The following is a 22,198-nucleotide window of genomic DNA, read 5'->3' as shown; positions in this document are numbered from 1 at the left end:
AAGGCACTCATTTATTGGTTGATAAATGTGTCCTTACATGATTCAACCCGGAGTCTATCTGTGCTCCTACAGAAAAGGAAATGGGACTCTTCATCTGAAGCACTTGAAGAGGAAAGGAGCTCAAAGAAACGGTGCCGCTCCACCCCTCACCAACACCAGGTGGAGTCTAAAGGCCGAACAGAAAAGGGGGAAAAAGTGCTCGATGAAGACAAAAAGAACGTCCAAGCCATCGTTGAAGAGAAGAAGAAAGAGGCAGCAACCAACATCAGCAACAAGCCTCTCAGACACGAGCAGGTCAAGTGTCTTGGGTAAGTACATCTATTTAGACACATGCTCAAATATATTTATAAATTAATACACAAGTAACAAGGCTTTAGAAAATGAATCCATCCAATCGAAGTGAGCTTTGCGTACATTTTAAAATGTCATTGAAGAATAAAGGATAATGACCTGTTGGATGTGTTTTGTCTGCGTCTCAGGTTCCCAAACATAGGACAAACCTGCTACATGAACTCCTGCCTCCAGAGCCTCCTGACGCTGGAGGACTTTGTCAGCGCCATCAGCTGTCAGGAGAAGGTGTGGAGTTTAATCCCTGATGCAGAAATTGTCAGGTACAGCACCCATCTGAGGCAAAAACCCAATTCCCCCCCCCCCCCCCCCCTATGTTCTACAATGAATTCCCAAAACTATAACTGAAAAGACAATGCTTCTAAAGTTTTTTTTTCCCATTTTCAGATCTTTAATGGCAATAAAAAAGGCACACTCATCAGCAGACAGGCATCAAAAAATCCACCTCCTTAAAGACTTCAAGAACGCAGTCTCAGCCTGGGATCCTGAGTTTGAAGATAACAGCCAGAAAGTAAGTAAACTGGTTTCATGGTTTGTAGTTTCACCTCCTGCTGTTAGTTTCTTCTCTGTGTACAGACCATCAACTGTTTAAATAATGGACGTAGCCCATGTGAAGCCACTGAAAGCTCTGTGGACTTATTTTTTGAAGCTTCAAGTTCAGTGCATTCATAATTGCCAAGTTATCAAAGCTAAGCAGTCAATGCACAAGGCTAATTTATTAGCTGGCCAATGAGCCTCAAGTGGCACTTAAGAGGTTGCTTCCTTTCTCAGCTGTGGATGTTGCTGCTTGGTACCTCCTCCAATTGTATGTGTATGTGTTGTTTTTTTTTTTTTTTTGCAGGATGCACATGAGTTCCTCTTCTCCGTCCTGGAGCAAATCAGAGGTTTGGGTCCACAGCTGCAGGTGCTGGCCGAAAGCATGGACCAAACTTACACTTGCCCAGTTGAAAAACACATGGTGTTCAAAATGGAGAACACCAGGACCTGCAAAAGGTAACCCATATTCATAAATCTGACATCATGTGAGGCTGGGGTAAATATTCAATCAGGGACCACATAGGGACATCCCATCTATTAAATGAGCTACTTTTACCACAGTCCCAAATATAAGGCTGTAGAGATAGTAAATAATGCTATTTTGGTGATCTAGTCTTTAAAATGCCAAATCATCAACAGTAGGTTTTAGACCATTGTTTGTTATACATCTGCAGCTGTGTTTGATCTGTTTTGTCTTTTGAATGTGCAGCTGCGGTGCAGGATCCACAAGACAGGAGGAGTACACAAACCTGTCTCTAGACTTGTCCCCTGGAGGGGGAACAACTGAAGAGATGCTCCAGGATTATCTTAAGGTAACAAAGACCTCTTCTCCTCATTCATTCATAGAAGAGCCTGATGCAGACATATGTGATAGCATGTTGCACTATACCACATGTTATAATCTCTTGGCTTGCGTTAGCATGTAGGCTGTTGTGATTGTTAATCCTGTAAAGCATGTCGATATTTGGCTGTGCTGCAGGAGACCGATCTGGAGTATCGATGCGAATGCGGTGCAGACGTGTCAGGCCAGCGTGCATCGTTTGCAACTTTGCCAAGGTGAGTGACAACACAGCCATTAGATATGACCAAGCTCCTGACCTCAAGTGCTCAATCACCCAAAGAAGTAGATTTGTCAAGACAGAACCAGTAGAATAGTCTAAACTCCACTGTTCTTTACAATTTCAATCTTTCTAATTTTAGCTTTGCCAAGAGGAACTGTAGAAGTAGAATTTTGTTAAAATATGCAAAAAACATAATAAATGTTGCAGAAACACAAAAGGGATAATAATAATATTTTTAACCCCCAAAAAACCCACACTCCACACCAAGTGAGATAGCTGAAATAAAAGCAAAGTCGTCATGGCCTTAGAGACCAAAACGATCAATAAGCCACATTTACAACAAATAAATCAACCTGTCAAGTGATACTAAAGAAACTTCTGTGCTCCCTGACCAGCCACAAAACATGTGAGGAAACACAAACAAACCCTTTAAAGCTTCCCATCAAGCTTTTTACTAACTTTAGTAGCTAAAGTCAGAAACATGTGCTACAGGACAGCTAGCTGGCATTTAACCCAAATGAAAAAAAGCACCAAACCAAGATGCGTCACCTGTCCACCAAAAGGAGGGTTCAGAGAAAGTCTCTGGAGGTAACAACGTTATTCTCAAATATTTTCGGTCCTTCTCTCTACAGAGTGCTGGTCCTGCACCTGAAGCGCATCAGGTATACTCCATCCTACCAGCTAGAGAAGATCCAGGACCCAGTAGACCTCTTCAGGGATCTGGTGATTCCTTCCAACGAGGTAAATATATAAACTAAAAACTACGACCTGATTGCAAACGAAATTAATCCGAATATTTCTGCACTAACTATGAATAACCTTCTCAGGGTGGCCGCTGCTACAGCCTGGTTAGCGCCATCACTCATATCGGCAGCAAAGCAGGAAGTGGTAAAATAATACATAATTTCTCTTAAATTATTAAATATAAGCGTTTGTTTTGTTTTATGTTTGATGAAGTGTTCTTTCTCTTATTACTAACGCTTCTTTTTTCATATCATGGAGACTTGTAGTAGACAGAGTCACCGTCATCAGACAGCCCCTTTAACGATGCTCTGTCACCCGTTAGGACACTACATCTGTGACGGCGTGGATCCAGATTTGTCAGCGGGGGACCCGACAGATCGCTGGTTCACTTTCAACGACGCCGAGGTCACGGAAACCAGCGGTGCCTCCGTGTGTGAGCGGCAACGTCAGAATGCCTACGTCCTCTTCTACAGAAGACAGGTAGGAACTAAATACCGTCAAAAGTGCACTGATAGAAAAAAAGACTACACCGATGTTCTTCAAATGTTCCCCAGACAACAGATTCATTTAAATTACAGATGAGGTAGAAAAAGTAAAAAGTGATGAAATACTTTTAAAGTTCAGATACTTAAAGTCTACTAGCTGTAAGTACAGTAACAAGGAATTTGTTCTTAGTTATTTTCCACCTTTTCTGCAGAGGAGAAAGATGACAAGATTTATTGGGTCTTTTTTCATCTTCAGGATTAGGCGATGGGACGCTCCATGGGGACTGGGGATGGAAACGAAGAGGCAGCGGCGGGGAGAATCTCACCTTCAAACCAGGTGAAGTCCTAAAGGACCCACCACCGGATGTTAAGGTAAGTGCTGTCTCTCTCTCTCTCTTTGTGTTCTCTCTGCAGGTGGTAAACAGACCCCGGAGGATTTTAGATGGCCGACCAGAGCCAGAGCAGGATGGATGATGTGCAGCACGTCCCGTGGTCAGGAGCAGCAGGAGCAGCAGGAGCAGCAGGAGCAGCAGGAGCAGCAGGAGCAGCAGGAGCAGCAGGAGCAGCAGGAGCAGCAGGTCCCCCCCCCCGGCCCACTGGAGGATGTGCATTTCCCCCAGAGAGCCTGGTTCCTCCCGAGGTTCCTTCCTCTTATTGGGAGTTTTTCCTTGCCACAGTCGCCCCAAAATCCAAGTCACAGATAGTATGAGCAGTGACTTATTGAGCTGGTCCAGAACTCCAGCATGAATTTCCACAAGCATGCTGTCCAAATTATTTTATCGGACAGCTTGCGGCGTGCTCTCTGGGGAAGACAGTAAACTGAAATTAGAGAAATACTCAGTTTACTGTTTTTTTTTTTTAAAACTTCTATATTTGTGATTAGATATTTACATTTTAAATTAATACTTCTGAATTAGAGATTTGATTGTATTTCGGCTTTGACTTAAAAATAACTTCAAATAAATACTTCTAAAATTGAGATGTTTTTGTATTTGACTGTTTTTACATAAAAAGAAATTCAAATAAATCTTGTAAATTTTGAGATTGTTCGTATTCTGTTTTTTTTTCCAGCTTTTGCAAAATTACAAATTACCAAAGAATCTGCAAATATTAGTTTGAGTTTTCATATCTTCATATGGGCTAAAAATGCAAAGGATACTATTTTCAGTTTTTTTAAATGTTGGTACAAGAAACATTTTGTTTCCCAACTATCTGTAGTTTTGTGCCAAGTGCCATTTCAATCAAAGCGGCTGTTTTCCAAACCGCCGACTGTAAAAGTAGAACATCCTGATTTGGACATAATGCAGTATGGGAACAAATGCAAGATCCGCAGTATGCCAAAAATACCTGGATGTCCTACAGTATTCATCAGACCAGTCTTCCTCATATACTGTTTCCAACAATTCAAAGCTCCAGGTCAAAGATCAAAATGACAGACAGCGACGGCCATGGTAACAGGGGAGATAATCACAATCGCACCAAACCACATCAACTATCTATTTTCAATCCCAAAATCATGAAAATCAAAATGGATCACTTTTCAGCTTTTTCAGACCTCATTACCGTCAGCTGGGATTTTGTGTACGTCTGCATTCCAATACCGGAAACCAGCTTAGCCGGGCCTGGCATACTGCAAAATAACCCCCAACTGGCTTTCATGCTTCATACTGTTTACAAATTTAGCATTCACTATATATGCAGACTACGTTTGATAGTTGTATGACTAATAGCCAAAGACTAAATAGACTGGTAAGGTGAGAGTAATCAGGGACAAGAGAGAAAATAGAGGCGCAGGTGAAAACAAAAAGGTCAGGGCACTCGATCACGAGAGAGGGGACAAATCACAAAGGTAAGAAGTTAAAGCTCTAATCCTGACATTTGGTTAAACTTTGCAAATGAAAGGCTGTTTGAGGGCATAAATGTTTTGGTAATTTTCATGTTCTGCACAGTGAGGTAGCACACCAAGCCCAAAGCTTGCCCTTAGGTAGACGGAGCATGTTGGAAACTCAATGAGTGTGTGTCTTTCTCTGTGTGTGTGTGTGTGTGTGTGTGTGTGTGTGTGTGTGTGTGTGAGAGAGAGTGAGGCTGTAACGAAAGGTGTAAAAATACCAATCCGCTCCAAGATAAACCCTCTCTCCCACGGTCTGACATTTAAAGAGGGCTGGAGCGTGGGAGTGTGTGAGAGGGGTTGCCCTGTGAGTGTGTTCCTGTGTGTGTGTGTGTGTGTGTGTGTGTGTGTGTGTGTGTGTGTGTGTGTGTGTGTGTGTGTGTGTTAGGTTTCCCTCCACCTTAGAGAAAAGCACCATTGATGAAAGCTGGTGCTCCTGTCCCCGAGTCAAGTGTGGACCGAGGTCAGAAGGAAACTCTGGGATTTTCCACACTTACACAGTTGTGTGTGTGTGTGTGTATGTGTGTGTTTGCGTGTTTCCCATGTTTGTATAGAACTGCATGACGTTTTAAAGTGTGTGATTCATGCGTAATTGAGAGGGGAAATCTGTTTTCATGCCACACGGGTGCCCCTCTGTAGGTCCCTGTGTTGGAGGAGGACGTCTCAGAGTGAGAATGAGTCATACCGAGATGTTTCTCATGATCAGATGACGCCTTTTAACTCACAGATTTATAATAGCAACCACAGGGATGTAAGCTCAGTTGGTAAAACCAGCGCCCCATGCAGCTACATGTACAGATACAGGATTGACACCAAGCCTCAGTCCTTTGTCCACATTCTCGTCTTCACACACTTCCTGTCTTTCTTCAGCTGTCCTATCAATAAAAGCCAAAAAAACACCCCCTTTTGCTTTTCCTGCACATTGTGTCAGGGTCTTCAGTCTCAAAACACTCCAAAGTTGACATTTTAGCTTTTAACTTTGTCCAAAATTGCCAAAGATATAAACAGGGATATACAGAAGGAAGGGAATTATTCCAAAAGTCTGTCGGTGTGTATGCTTTGTAGAAAAATGCCCTGAATGAGAGGGGTTTTTTTTGCCTTGACTGGATAGGACAGCTGAAGAGAGACAGGAAATATTGGAAAAAGAGATAGCGGGGGATGACATGCAGCAAAGGACCGAGGTCGGATACGAACCCACAGTTGCTGCGACAAGGAATATATCCTGTTAAACACTTTTTCCACCTACAACTTTGCGAATCCCGGGTTATCATGGTATCATATGCATGTATTTCTGAGGCTGACGGCCTTACTGTTTTGATTGGAAGTGACGGCTTTTATGATCTTGAGATTATTTACAAGACACTAAACTGACAGCATTTCGCCAGATTCTTTCCAGACATGTTGAACAAATTAAAGAACGAACTTAAACAACTGTTAAGTACAGAATGAGTGACAACCACAAACGCCTGACTCACAGCAAAATCACAAAAGGAGGGGGAAAAAAGTATTTTGAATAACAATTTTAACACAACAGCATTGCTCTCCTAACTGAGCAGACACACGTGTGAAACATTTTTTTTATTTGTACTTATATTTAAATCTTGCACATTTTTAAAACTGTGTTTAAAGTGGAGAAGGTCGGGGTGTTAAAAGGAAGTTTACATGAACTAATTTATGTCATTAGTGTATGCATTGAATGTAAAAACATGTAATGTATATGTAAAAAAGGAATAGTTTAAATCGTCATTATAATCATAATTAGTGTTGCACACCATCAGAAATATGTGTGCAATACTATATGCAAATAGTTACAAATAATAGTGCACAAGACGTTGACTTTAGTTTAGATTACTGGAAGTTTTTGTGGACTAAATGGCACATTCATTTCATACTCAGATAATTAATGAATACAATGGTAAACAAAAGATTCAGTTCATTATATAATACATTAGAGACTAAATACATACAGCACTGTTCAATGTTAAATGTAATCCCTTTGTTTTACTCTAAATATGAGTCAGATAGCTTCTGTAATTCAGAAAATGTGCATGTGTTAATAAAAAACAATCACTGAAGAGAAATATTCACTCCTTTCCTTTGACCTGTAGTGTTTGACATTTTCATATCCAGCATCATCCTCAGCTCCAGCCTCGCCACCGTTTCCATCAGACCCCCGCCAGAGACCTGTCAGGTCAATAAAATATGACCTTTAGCAGTGCATCTGATAAAGTTCCTCGCTTTACTTGCTGACAGCTCGTATTGGAGTAATTTACTGGGCTTTCAATAAAGGAGCACTCAGCTCCTTCACCTCCTCTGGCTCACTGGTTTGTCACACGGGGCGGGCAAGTGGAGGAGCGGCCCAGTCAGTGACCCGCCACGGTTGATGTTCATCACAGTGACACTGACCTACTTAACTGCCATCTCCTCTTGGACGTCAAAGAAATCACAGCCTGACATTTAGAGAAAAGCTTGGTCAATATTAGTCAGGCATGACAAATAACAGCCACAACTGGCTCAATAAAAGAGAGAAAAATAAGGACTCTTCATTTGGTAAGGCCCGAGTCTTATCTCTCATCTGATCATGGTGTTGTCTTTCAGTTAGTAGATTCATTTGCTTGTGAAGTGTCCTCAGAGCACACACACGCCTCAGAAGGGGCCATCAAAGCTAACGTCTCAACCTGAATCAGACACAGATTGATGGTGGTGAGGCAAAGAAGCCTTCTCCGCCGCGTACTTAGTCGGAGGCGAATGTGGGAGGCAGTGACCCGGAGCAAAGGTCTCATCAGCGCCTGTCCCCGTCAGAGGCCCCTCTGCCTGTCAAAGTCACATTTTAATCCCAAACATAATTTGAATTTACACTAATGAATACAAATGACTCCCAGGACTCCACAAGCTGAGAGTAATAAATTATTATCACGGCTAACAATCGCATTTCAGAGGCCCTTTTTCAATTAGCCGCCCCTGTGGAGACGATCATGGAGGGCGCCGCTCAAATGAAGATAAACGACGCCTCTCGCAACATCGTGCGTCTGCTCCTCTGATTAAATAGCAATCTAACGCGGGAACATCTTCGACGGGATGAGGCGGGAGTCTCTTTTGTTCTTGTTTCAACTGGAGCTTGATGAGAAAGTCTCTTAATTGAAAGCAGGTGTTAATCAACCTTGCTCCGATGTGGCTTGTGATTTAGGAGGGAGTTTGACAAAGAGAAGATCGTCCTTGCCACTCAGCGACACACACCATCCAGTTGACAAAGAGCGCCTCTGCACTCTTTTTCTAGTGTTGTCCATCCTCCATTTCATCAAATTGTATTAGCAAAATTAATTGATCTAAAACCTTTCTCCAGGAACAGCCAGGCGTTAAAGCACCTCTTATCGTTGATTTGTCTATTTCTTGTTTTTGATTATAAGAGTAGAGTGTACAGAGAATCATCAAAAACAGAGTTCATGGCAATTGAAGTGTTTATTTTATTTTTGATTAAAGGAGAGGTCACATTATAATTATAACAAATCATGGTCATGAGTCACACAGGGCACAGACGCCAAGAGCTTAAATTCAATTTAGTTTGATTTTTCTTCCTTTGAGAATCATGAATAAATAACTACGTTGTCATTTTTTAAAAAGTACAAAATGTTCCTCAATGGTTTGCCCTGCAAAAAACAGAGAAAAGGCATCTCCTTACACGAATTAAGATCTCACACCACATTTCATGAAACTTTCTGCACTATCAGCTAAATTACTCATAACAAGTAATTCATTTTTACTTGTAAAATCTTGAAATAGGATGTTTATCTGGACTTGTCAGGTGAATTTGGATTATATTACATTTAATGAGATATCTTGATTTAGAAATAACACAAATACACTTTGGAAGATTTGAGTTTTTGCAGTGTACATCCCTGCATCAACAAGCACTTGCAGGTGACGCCATGACACTGAGCCTGTATTCAAAGCGTTGCTCTAAGCGTGTTAGAGACTGCCACAATATACATGTCTTTGACCTTTTTAGGGTTGAATTATTAAAATAAAAATGATTTTAAAAGGAGCATTTATTTTTATGCCTAACATAGCAACCTCTGCAAACCAAAAATCAATCTATAAAATCCTAATCTGCATCTGAGTTATAAACTACATTCAAATAGATAGCTAACAAATGATCACTGAGCAAAAATATTGACCCTCCACCTCGTCCAAAAACGCCACCTCACGCTTTCAGACAACCAACATGGCGAAGACTAGCTAACGTACAAACTGAAAAACGCCAGTTCACAAAGCAGTGAGTGAGGTACAGACTCTTTAAGGTCATCTGTTGTTTTTGCCCCAGTAAATTAATTTGTGGCATCAATATCTCATATGTGAGAGTTTCTTAGTCTAGTTGTAGTTTTAGAAATACTTATCTGCTGCTGCCTGGAGAGGCCTCTCTTACAATTAAATGTTTCAACTCTTTAGGGCAGTGGTACTCAGCCTTGATCGACTTTAAGAGCCACAGTGACCAAAAAATATTTCTGCAAGAGCCACAATCAAAAAAACCCTCTCTCTTTCCTAAAATATGTGTGGGAAACAAAGTGACATGACTTGCAAATAATAATTTCTGCTGACAATGTTTCCCTTTTTTAAATCATTACTTTGGATTTTTTTTTTTCTTCAAGTAGGACCTTAGAGAGCCACAACTAGTCCCAAATGAGCCATTGCTCTTGTGTTCTTTCTTTTTGGCGATTTGAACATTTGCTATGCTTTTCCAACCATGACGGACATGTATTTCTGGACATGTATTTCTGGAGTATAATGATGACAAACTGAGCTCTAATATTGGTATACAGTTTTTCATAAGCTCTATGTTTGGAGGTTTTCAGATTTTAGCAGACATAATAACACAGACTAGGAAATGACTCAAACTCAAAACCAAAAGTAGTCTCAGAAGATTAAAACCCTTTCACAAATCACCACTGGATGTAATTCTAGACTCCAATTGCTACTCACCCAAGAAAAGCCAATAGGGAGCCGAGCTAACCCTCTACAAAACCAACTTAAGATAATTACAAGTGAACATGCAAGAGGAGACCCTAATCATAATCGGTTCCTTTGACATGTCTGTGGTTTTTGAAAGGCTGGAAAGCCACAAAAGTGTCATTCTGCTCAGAGAGGGGATGAATGGCTCTCTGTGTCTCTGTCAGCGAGCTGTCATCATAGAGGAGCCTATGGGGTCGCCTTACAAAGGCCATGGTCAACAACAACGCAGAAAAACACATTAATACTCGTTTATTTTTCGGCTTGAAGCACAATCAAATCCCACAATTTGGAATATAGAGACCGTGAAGTTCCTAGAACACAAAAATCCAGAGTGTTACACAACAGGCTTATGCAACACGGGGAAACTAAAATCCGTTTTTCAGGCTCCTTCACTGTGTCGATGACATTAGGGTATTTGATGACTTTCCTCCGTGTAGCACACAGGTAGGTCAACATCCCCTCTTCCTTCCAGCGTCCATTAACACTCAACACATCACTACGTCCACAGACAAAATTCAAACACAATTTCATCCAGGAAAAGTGAGATCTGGCAACCACACTGAAATGCTTCAATACAGAAATCTCAAACATCTGCTGCAGAGGGATTATAATCAACATTTTTGTCATCTGTGTGTTTTCTGAGTCTGTTTAAATGATCTATGACGGAGTCCATTTTCTAAGAGTCCTGTGGGGTAACAACTCAGTCGTCTTGTGCTCAGCTGCAGTGGGACAATCCTACTTGACCTCTTCAAAACAAAAGAAAACAAAAACACTTCAACCAAATAATTCAAATCATTCTTACTTTCCCTCATATTTAAGTCAAGATCTAAAGTCTGCAATACAATAAAAAAGTGATGCATGAGAGTAGATAGCATTTCCTGTTAAATCAAATGTTTCTGCATTGTTTGCAATCTGTGGAAAAATGATTTCATTCTTTGTTATCGTGGCTGTAAGGCTGTGAGGCATTTAAACTAATTAAAAGGAAATGAAATCATCAGTAACAGGATAGGCAAAGGTTCCACATAATTATCAAAGTCTTACAGAGACTAGCCGAAGCCTGTAAGAAATTCAAGGTCATATTTGACAGGAGGGGACAGGAAGTAATGTGTGTGTGTGTGTGTGTGTGTGTGTGTGTGATTCTGTGTGGGGAGAGAGTTTGTGGCAGCAAATCATTTGTCTGCGATTCTTATCCAAGACGCAGAGATAAACAAACGGCTTGTGTTTGACTGTGAGACCAGCAAAAACCAAGTGGAATTACTGAGGGCATACGTGCACTTTTTTTTTTTTACACCCTTCTCTGTCTCTTAGAGAACCTTCTTCCTGGTTGCTCAATTGTAACACAACCAATGATTGTAACACAACTAAGGATTTTCCACCTTTAAAAGCTTACTAGGAAACTTTCATAGCATATTTTAAGGTAAAAAAAAAAACAATGCTCTCAGAACACATCGCCTCCATCCCTCAGCTCCCCCTCCCCCCAGTCTCCCCACTTCCCTCCGCCCCTCCGGTCCTGTTTCACTATCAGGGTTCTGTAAGGCAGAGACGGCAGAGGATGAGGGCTAATAAACATCTGAAAAAAAAAAGATTCTGCCATCCATTTCAAGTAACGATATGAATCTTAAAAGTTGATTTAGTTGAAGAGAAACAAACTTATAAATCATGTTTTAGCCTCTGAGCTAAGCGTAACCAAGCTGAAGAAAGCGCCGTCCAGTCCAAGTGAACGCAGAGCTGAGAGCAACAAATCCACAGGGAGGGAATGAATATTCAAAATGTTGCCTTTACATTTCCTTATATTCTTCTAATGCAGCCAATATTGGCTCATTTTTGGGGGTTCAACAGATTTTCAACCTCCAGACGTTTCACCATCATCTTTGAGTCAGTGAACCAGGCCAGTAATTCCTTGGGGTCTTGTGGTTAAAAATCCAAAGCACAACTGTATAAAATGATACAACCATAAATACGAATGGGCCTTGAATAACCCAGTCGCTGTCGTTCCTGCCATAACTAACAGCAATAACAAGGTCTGAGCTAGGGAGTAAGAGGAGAGAGGAGGGTGGGTGACTGGAGGTGTGTGACAGGGCAGTGGGAGTACACAGGGAAGTAGTAGAGAGAGAAAGTGAGGGAGTAAATCTGCTCCATGGCGTTCCCCCAGCGTCGGGTTTATATGTGTGTGTGTGTGTGTGTGTGTGTGTGGGGCGTGCAGTGTGCTTCCAGGGGTTTCCATGCTGTCACAAAGACCCCTGTGAGACCAGCTTATTTACCCTGCAGTAAAACCTGAGAGGGAGTATACCCTGCAGTAAAAGTGGAGAGGGGGCTCAGTGGAATTAGATTTAGGGCCGCCTCCGGCTCTCTGTTCTGTGTGTGCCGTCAGGGAAAACCCTCTCTGCTGCTCTTGTTCCGTTGTTCAACTTGAGTTATGTTGCGTTCAGAATCGGTGGGGGTGTGAAACGTGCTAAAAAACACACAAACAAGTTTCAGAAGAGTTTTTAATTAAAGAGAGAGGTATTATATTGTTCTCAGTTATTGGTTACATAGTGGCTTGTACATTAATTTAGCATAAATAAGCAGTTGTGCAATTAAGGGGTTATTACATTTCACAATGCTGTTTTTGTTGCATAAGCACTTGCTTGACTGTACAGTATGCCTTTTCACAGATGAATGCAAAATGTGCTCGTTTGTTCTTTCAATAATAATATTTTTTTTTTTTTTTTTTTTTTCCAAGTTCTGAGGGAGAAAACATATCAACAGGATCTCAAGGAGAACATGAACTTGCACATAACCCGTCGCTGGAAAACCAACCAAGCAGCGCTGAATGAAAGGATGTCGCATACACAGCGCAGAGGCTGACGGCTCTGCACCGCCATCCACATGGCAAAGGTAAAGTACTGCATATGTCTTAACCAACATGCTCCAAACAGTTTTGAAGATGTTAGTGGGTAAGAGGTTGACGTTCTGATCCCCCCCCCCCCCCTTGAAGGGTATTGCTTTGTTACATTCCACATTTTTGATCATGTTCAAGTCATTCAGTCAAACTCCAGGCTCAGACGTCTGTACTTTAAGAGTCTGCATGCAATATGAGAGCTGGTGTGTGTTTGTGTGTGTGTGTGTGATAGCGGCTAAAAGAACAAAGCTCACAAGCGGCTACATCCAAAGGTTGAGGTTAAAACCAGCAGCTATAAATCATCTGTGACTTTGAGATGCAGCTCCGTTGCTTTGTACATCTGAAGTGGCAAAATGGAAAGTTTGTAAACCTCGTCGTATTTTTTGCATTTTTGGCTGAGTTTGTATTAAAATAGCTGTGGAATACAGATAAAGGATGCTTTCATATAACAAATGACACCTAAAACTAATTATTTAAATGACATTTAAATCACTTTTTTTTGTACATTTTAGAAAATAGTATTCAGCGTTAACATCTGATCGAAATTTTTTTTGCAAAAGAGTGAATTGAAAATTTATGACTTCATCCAAACGTTTGTTATGTTAAATCATTCTTTATCTGTATTAGGGTGTGCAAGTTGTGATTGTGTGTAGTAAGACGTTCATTGTGAGTTGTATAAAATGGGCCCACAAACAAACAAAAAAAAAAAAAGATTGCCAGGCGGTGTGCAAACTTCACATTGTTTCTTGGTTACAGTGTAACTAACTTAAAGGTGAGATGTGAGATGTAATCCTCCTCCTCCTCCTCCTCCTCCTCCTCCTCCTCCTCCTCCTGATGCTCCTCCCATTCACCTCAAACAACAAACAAGCTCTCAAATCAGATTCTCGCCCCTCGTCCCCGGCCGCCTGTGACAAGCGGCTCGGGGTCGATGCAGAGCAAACGGTGTGAGTCATTCCAAGGCACTTGATTCTTTTCATTCCCTTAGATGATGAACTGAAAAATCAATACTGTTCTTTTGCTAATGCCCTTTTCTCCAGGGTACAAATGCACTTAATGAAATGATAATGCTTAATCAAACGCTACTCATCAAGGTTACAAACAGATTCTCCTTCTGGTGAGATGAGCGTACTGTACACTTGTGCATTTTGATGACATTCATGGAAATGACTGCCAGATAAAAGATGTGAATATTACCAGATTTTTGAATTCCATGCAGTTTGAATTAAAAAAAAGAAAATAATGCAACTTGCAAAAAACAAATGAGGAAATGGGGAGAAAGTAAATGAGAAACATTCAAAAAGTGACACACACATTTGAAAAAAAAAAAATTGCTAAGAGACAGAAGGCAAATCACTAAGCCTGAAAAGGCAAAACAACCTCAGTGATCTAAATTAAACAGACATCATCACAGCACCGAGAGCACATACAGAACAAAAAAACAAAAAAAAAGAGTAGAAGTCAATAACAAAAGGGCTCAACACAAAGTATCAAAACGGAGAGGAAGTACAGGTTTCATAAAAGCTAATCAAACTAAACTACAGCCAAAGAAAAAGAGATCTCCGGTCTGTGCTGTGATAGCCTGCATGTGGTTTCTAAAAGTCAGTCAGTGCTTTACAGCTCGCTGAAGTGGAGGTGGAAACATTCAGACGACTTTGTGGTCTCTGGGACTTTCCGGTTGCCATTGGTTGCCGTGAAGCTGTAAAATGCCCTGTAAAACCTCCAACCAGACTTTGTAGCAGAAGAGATACTGATCCTGCAACGAGAGGGACAAAGGGCATGCATGACTTTTCAGAAGTGTCTCTTTTTATAAAGCTTGAACTTTTAACACTTAACCCTTGCGTTGGCACTGACCTTGGTTTGAATCATCCCATGACGCTGAAGCCTCATCTCTTTTACGATTTCAGTCACATCAATCTAAAAGAGGAGACAGAAGGTTGTTAGACACAGCTATAGGATGTGTGTGAGCCATAAGTCATTCATTATGCCCATAATAAAAACACAAAACTTAGATTTGACAGCCATCAATCTCCTTAATGCCAACGAGAGCAAGCTGATGATCAGGGCCTGGTTGTTCAATGTTATCCAACAGGATTCAAGATTTTCAATCAAATTTTAAGAAACTAGTTCACCCAATTGCAAAAATATTGAACATTAATCATGTAATTGAAACAGCTGTAAGGATCTTTGTGTTATGTCGTGTGACGTCATCTTTAAAGCACAGGCAATCCAGATTTGGTTTTCCTTATAAAGTCCTGGACCAAGTTTATCCTGTCCAGTTTTTCTTTTAAAACCAGGATTATGTGAGCTGGATTACTTGATCCTTGGTAGAAAAAAGGTGTTTACCGAATTTTGGATCATTCTTATCCAGAATAAACCTTTTGAACAACCAGGCCCAGACATTTAGTAGGCTTGGTTACCATCCTTATTTAGTTTGTTAGCATGCTAATAATTTCCACAATAAGTACTACACACAAAAATATAGCCAAGGCAGTTGGGAGTGACAAATTGTTGTTTCAAGTATTTGGTCATAAAATGTAAATAACACAAAGGGATCAAAGTTATTACAATTCATCCTGACAGGTAAGTCAATGTCTTTAAATACTATTTATTTAAGAGTTGTTGAGACATTTCACTCAAAGAAAAGTTATCAACTTGTCAGTGCTGCCGCAGAAACAGTCAGAGGGTAAAACACATCATCTCCTGCAGAACATGAATATCTGCATAAAATGTCTTGGCAATCCATCTGTGTCCAACTTAAAGAGCTCATCAAAACAGCTGTACACAAGTTTAAATTATAAATCCAATGCTTTCATATTTTCTTTAATTTGGTTTTAAATGAAATTCATTTTTGTACATTTGAATTACTCACTATAATATTTTTACATTGTTCTTTGAAATTGTTGGAAAACCCTTGCAGTCATTGCATTTCTCACTTAGACCAGGTCTACTGCTTTGCCCTCTTATACAAATACATATATATATGTGAGCACTTTGTTGTTGAATAAAACTGCTTTATAAATACAGAAACTATTATTGTAATCGGCTCATTGCTGTGTTAAGATATTTAGAGACAAAGGTACAGATCTGAAAATGACTTCAACTCACAGGCAAATCGTTCTCGATGAGGCTGAGAAGAACATCAGTGCAGATAAGAACTCCTGCGCGTCCGATGCCGGCGCTGCAGTGCACGGTGGCCGGTCCTTTGTGATGCACCGCTCTCAGGTAGCGGATGAAGCGAACCAGTTGCTCCGAGCTTTGTGGCACGCCGTGGTCAGGCCAGTGTGTGAACTTCAGGTGACGGACGAAATGGGTCTCACCGGACTGGAATAAGAGATTTAAATCCGAAGGTTACAATCATCATTGGAGTTCAATTTATCCCAATAAACATAAATGACATCTCTTACCTCTGTCTCCACCATGCGGATGACCTTGATGTGGAAGTAGTCCAGGTGCTGCTGGTTCTCCAGGTGAATTTGGTACCTGCCCGTGTCCAGAGGCACGCCCAGCTTCTGTGGCCAGTACTTGTGACATTTAATCCGTCCCCGCTCTACTTCCTGGGTCATCATGGCGATCACGTCAGATTTGTTTTCCCAGATCATCTGCCAGAAGGCCGGCACCGTGGAGGGCAGAGGGCCCTGGCAGGAAATGTAGAAAAACTCTTCATCGCCAACTTGCAAGCGGATGAAGCTGGCGTTTATATAGTCCTGGTTGTCTCCAATGGCAACACGAGTTTTGTCATCTATGGGGGGGAAAGAGTGAAGGGAAAATCACCCTGAACTCTCTGCATGAGTAAATCTGAGTGTGAGCATTCACCACTGCATGAGTTTAACAATAAATTAATTGCAGCTGAAAAAAAAAAAGAAAGACACCATTCTGCCTCCAACAGACTGACGGACGTTTCCAGTGTTTTTCTTGATGATTGATAAGCCAAATCATTTCTTGATCATAAACAACAAACACTGCACGCCTTGTTGTTTTTCCAAATGGCACGCAATCTTACAGTAAATAAAGCCGAGTAAACAGCTCTAGGGTCTGGAGTCGGGCTCAACAAACCCTCGCTGTGAGGAAGTTTGTTGGTGATGAGAGAGGTGATAGATGGAGGAAAGTAAGGAATGTGTTCTGGGTTAGTCCCACACCTCCCGCTTGTGAGGTCAAAAAGCCACAGACTGGAAATCAGACTTTCTAAATAAAATAGTTAAAGGCTTAAAGCAAAGTATCAGGGCAGCACACAACATGCCCCCCTTTTTCTAGACTTAATGCACAAACACAATTTGTTACAGGCTAAACATGACCAGGCATTTGGTGAGGTGCAGTGATTTTCCATTTAGGATCTTTTTAACACCCTCAAGCCACTCTGAGGACTGAAGAAGTAATTGCTAAGTGTTTGTGTGTATTGTGTGTGTGTGTGTGTGTGGCAGGTTAACATTATAATCAGGTGTTACTTTATTCAATATCACCAGGGTTAACCACATTTCAAGCATTGAATCCAAAAGTGTTGCATACCAGTCATTAACCTGAAGTGGCTGAGAAATTATGCAAATAGAAAAGTGCCAAAAACTGCAGTTTCTCATGTGGCCACTTGAGGCTGGCTCCAAATGTGAGTCAATCCAAGATACTTGGACAATGTCTTAGTGATGTCACCAGCTGGTTTCTGAAGTTGACTTTTGAAGCCCAATGATGGCGGTGGCCATATTAGAAATGCTGTCTCAAATTCACTTTCAGTCACCCTGGCTATGGGCAAAGACGTGGAGCTGAGGCGGGCTTTTAGCTAATGGCAAACAGCTGCAACACACCCACCTGTCAGTCAGATCAACCCCATCCTTAAATAAGAATTATTCTCAGACTTAATACAATCAAAAATTGATTAGTTGTAAAAAAAAAAAAAAAAAAAATCCCCCTTTGTACAGTGTGTGCCAATAAAGACATGAGCTATCGATACCAAATTCATTTTTTTTAACCACAAGGTAAACATGTTTATTTCTGCTGTCAAAATTAGCATTTTAACATGGGTGTTGATGGGGCTTCCTTGGCTTTTGCCGCCGGCCTCAAGTGGGCACTTGAGGAACTGCAGTATTTTGGCACTTCAGTATAGACTCGCACGTTAAAACTTTACGGGATTGTTTATCAGTGCCTAAACTTTGACAGCAGAGTGAAACATGTTTATAGCCTTTTAAAAACAAAGTTTTTTTTGTGTTCTGTAGCTTATCTTCTGATTCATTCAACTGCACAAGAGCGAATGTTTATTTAAATTATCAGGTAATTTGAGTGACTGGTGTTGAGCTGCTATCTATCTGACACACATTACCAAGTTAGCTTCTGTAATTTGATGACCCTGAAGGTCAAGTAAAAAAATAAAAAAATAAAAGGTTTTTTTTTGGGGGGGCTTTTTGTGCCTTTTATTGTAGGTATAGGTAGTGGTTAGAGTCGGAAATCAGGGAAAGAAGTCATTTAAGGATACCTTTCCGATAGAAAAGGACAGCTGTCATTAAAAGTAACGCATGAAAGATTCCTTCAAGTTGTCGTGTCGTGTCGTCGTGTCGTGTCGTCTTGTCCCCACCCCCCCCAACGCTGTAAACCTAGGGGAAACACTGTACTGTGTGTGTTATCTTGAAGGTTTACATTAACAACATGCTGAACAATCTTCACTATCATTAGTGTTATCATAAACAAAAGCATAGCATCCCTGAGTGCATGAACACACACACACACACACACACACACACACACACACACACACACACACACACACACACACACACACACACACACACAGAACTGAGTCTGCATTTACACCCTGAAATCCAAACCAATTACACAGCTTGTAATTTTCTCCTGAAGCCGCTTTAATTATTAAAAAATATAAATCCTAGATAATTACAAGGTTGGAAACAAATGACATCTTCGTAATTACACACTGGGCTGACTCCAAGGAAATTACCAGTGTGGCCACCAGTGAATTGATACTGGATGATTTGTTGTGCAGACATGACTTCAGTGTTGTAAACAAATATCTCGACCCCCTTCAGAAGAGACCTCAAAGTCAACTTAAACTGAGAGGCGAAGAAAAGTGCTAACAAACAGGCACTCCTATAAACGCCGGGGTCTGTGAGTATCTAACTTTAACAGGCTTCAGCTCACCAATAAAAACTCTCCAATAGGGGGGAATATAACATTTACACAGGAGTTTGAACAAATGGAGAAAGTGAAAGTGATCAGAAGTTTCTGTGAGAGACTTACAGGGGAGGATGTCTCTGTAGCGGTTCTTATCTCTGTTCTCTGGGGCTTTTCCCACCAAACAGTTGTCCGTGGGCTTCAGATGCTCCAGAGCCTGAAAGGAGCAACAAGGGCAGAAAAACAAAAAAGGAAATGTTTAGACTTTGAAGACTGCAGCTGGATCTGCTGTGTGTCTGTCCATAAAAAAAAATAGAACAAAACGGCAGCGTTTAATATTAATGAAGTATCTTTATGTGCTTACTTGCATGTGTGTTGGTGCTTTAAAAAAATATCTGAAAACTGCCTGTGTCCAAAATCATGACTACTCACTATAAACCACACTAAAGCCGTCATAATTATGAGGAAATCTCCCAAAGAACATCAGATCCCCCCCCCCCCGTCACTCTCCACCTTTAAAAAATCCCTAAAAACTCCTCCCTCCTACAAACACTAACAAACTCTGTTTTGTTTTTTGTTTTTCTTTGTTGAGTATTCAGAAAATCTTTATATAATTCTTATGCATTACTTTTGTTATTATGATTGAGAATTATTATACCCAATAGAGTGGAGTCAATGTTTCCCACAATGCATTGTGGAAATTACCGTACAACTGAGAGTCATTTACCGAGGAATATAAACCATCATGCATTGTGGTGCAAAGGAAAATCAATAGATGGACGTCTTTAACCACACGAGGAATAAATGAATTGTGGCATGAAAATATGGTTTGATTAATAAAATATATTACTTATTATATTTATTTATTTTGTGAAAATATTCTCAGTATAACATTATGTGTCCCTGAAATTCATGCCGTTAGGAGGTTGGTCTAGCAATTGGTTAGGTCCTGAACATAGGGCGACTGGTTGTTCAACACACTCTCTCTCTCTGATTTCTGACTTCACCCTCTGTCCCGTATCTCTAATAAAGGCATACAAATCAATTAAATCTATAAAAAAGAAAGAAAGAAAGTCATGCCGTTATTTAATCATAGCACGATTCCCAGCAAGCGTTGAGCTGCCCGTTTTATTGTGCGACAGCAATGATGTCATTATCGGCGTTTTTACAGCACTGTTGAGCTCACTTTATGGTCTTCTACAGAGAACTTTCTGGGTAAGGAGTAGAGAATGAGAATGTGATTTCTGTCACAGCCTTGATGTATCACTCTGCCTCAGGTGTACTGAATGTTGAATCGTTGATGTTACATAACCGTCGCAGCAAACTGTCATACTTTGCATTCCAAAGATCGATATAGTTTCTTAAAAAATACTTGAATTAAATAATGAAATGTAAATGAAATGTGTAGGCATTCAAATGTATCAACCGCGCAGAGAATATTTATGTGAGGCCGAGCAACAGTCCAGTTTCGGTCAAGTTGTAGAACGCGTTTTGTTGCTGGAGCTAAGTGAAAGGTCTGTTACAGTTATAAAAAATCTCATCATCATCATGCTCGAGGTGAAACGGCTGTACTGAATATCAGCACACATTTCCTTCTGCATCAAACTTGCAGCTTTGTGACTGAATCAAAGCGGTTAATCAGGATCAATGGGGGTACTGGTTTAATGTCATGTCTAGTCCGTTTTATTTGACCTTTTGTCCTGTGAATTTTACACAACACTTAATGATACACACCATGAATTCTTTGACCAGTTCCTGCTGGTCCAGTTGATGCTGCAGAATCTGGATGAGAGCTCTAACCCTGGAGCCGGAGTACTGGCTGGTCTTAGAGGGACTAATTACGGCTAAACTTGCCAGTTCCTCCTCTGAAACTATGGGTGGGCCTGAGGAAAAGAGACAAGGGACAAGTGATGCTTTTAAAACAGCAAAAAAAAACAAAAAAAAAACAGACGCATCAACGTAAGAGGAAAACGAGCGGACACCTGTTTGTGGTGAGGCTGTTTCGAGACTGGTGGCTTCAAACACATCGTCATCTTCTTCTTCGCTGCTCCAGCCATCTGACTGAGTTTTCCGGATGTCTTTGCAGGACTGGTCCAAAAGTTTGGTCACAATTTGTTTCCTGGGGGAGTCAGGGGGGCAGGGGTGAGACCAGACCATTTTACTCTTCGGTAGGAGGGGATGAAATCATGCAAGGCTGAGCTTCCTTTCCCTGCGACTTTTCCACCTAAAATACAGTATAGACAAGAAGCTAAAATATCTGCATACGTCTGCCATACCTAATGCTGTGAGGCTACAGGCAATGGTACTAGAGGCTTCCTAGCTGTCTCATTGAGGTCCTCAGCTCTATGCAGCAGCGTTTATTTATTTATTGCTCTCTGCTGCCTCCTTGTGGTTAAGAATGGAACACCAGTAGACCAAACAGAGGAAGCAGGAGGAGGATGAGGAGGAGGACTAAGGTGGTACAGGAGAAGGAATAAGTAGAGGCGACATGAGAGGAGAAGTTTGGGAAGTTTCTACCTGTCAGAAGCTCCATGCAACATGTCAGTGACATTGAGGGACGGGCAGCAAGCTTGATGAGAAGGCGTGCTTTCACAGCTCTCCTGTTCCAGCCAGAGGAGGCAGCAGACAGGAGGGAGTAACGTGTTAATAGTAGATGTTAGTCAAGAGTTAAGGGGTGTTAATTAATTCATTAAATAAAGGTTAAAATCATATTTACAACACAGAATGTCATGCTTTTAAAGCGCATGTTACCTGTTTAACTGCAGCCTCGTCTGTGACTATAGTCAGCCGTCGAGGTGGAGGCGGGGGTGAGGTTAGCACCACACCAGCTTCAGCGAGCACAGGATCTGATGTTATCTCTGAAACGATGATATAAGGACACAATACATTTAAGTTAGTGTTGCTTTAAAGCGCTCTGAGGCAACTCATTGGTCTTGAAAATGATTGCAAGTCAAGGTGTAACTTCTCCTTTATACGCTGCACGTAAAAGCAGCATCATTTGTATTTATAAAATGTGTTTTACGCAAGTTTAATGTTAAGACTTAGAACACAAGTATGAGTGCACAGATTTGCATGAAATTTGATTGTGATTGATGATTTTACCCGATCAAAACGTATCATTTTTATTCCAAAGTAA

The 22,198-nt window shown here is 40.9% G+C and overlaps 1 protein-coding gene across 1 annotated transcript in view; it reads right to left on the bottom strand.

Annotated features, from left to right (window-relative positions):
- Positions 1-12,542: 12,542 nt before the first annotated feature.
- The window catches only part of ptpn20 (protein tyrosine phosphatase non-receptor type 20), a 36,308-nt gene continuing 26,652 nt past the window's right edge, over positions 12,543-22,198 (bottom strand). The window contains exons 39-47 of the mRNA XM_061039699.1: positions 21,814-21,920; positions 21,580-21,662; positions 21,045-21,181; positions 20,797-20,945; positions 19,189-19,279; positions 16,356-16,690; positions 16,057-16,272; positions 14,803-14,865; positions 12,543-14,704 (exon numbers count right to left, since the gene is read on the bottom strand). Coding sequence (XP_060895682.1) covers positions 14,594-14,704; positions 14,803-14,865; positions 16,057-16,272; positions 16,356-16,690; positions 19,189-19,279; positions 20,797-20,945; positions 21,045-21,181; positions 21,580-21,662; positions 21,814-21,920 — 1,292 coding nt within the window. The 3' untranslated portion in view covers positions 12,543-14,593. The remainder of the gene's footprint in view (positions 14,705-14,802; positions 14,866-16,056; positions 16,273-16,355; positions 16,691-19,188; positions 19,280-20,796; positions 20,946-21,044; positions 21,182-21,579; positions 21,663-21,813; positions 21,921-22,198) is intronic.

The sequence above is a fragment of the Labrus mixtus genome, chromosome 6 (assembly GCF_963584025.1).
Source record: "Labrus mixtus chromosome 6, fLabMix1.1, whole genome shotgun sequence".
In the NCBI taxonomy this organism is placed as follows: Eukaryota; Metazoa; Chordata; class Actinopteri; order Labriformes; family Labridae; genus Labrus; species Labrus mixtus.
The sequence above is the reverse complement of the archived record's forward strand: the minus strand, read 5'-3'. Positions and strand labels throughout refer to the sequence as shown.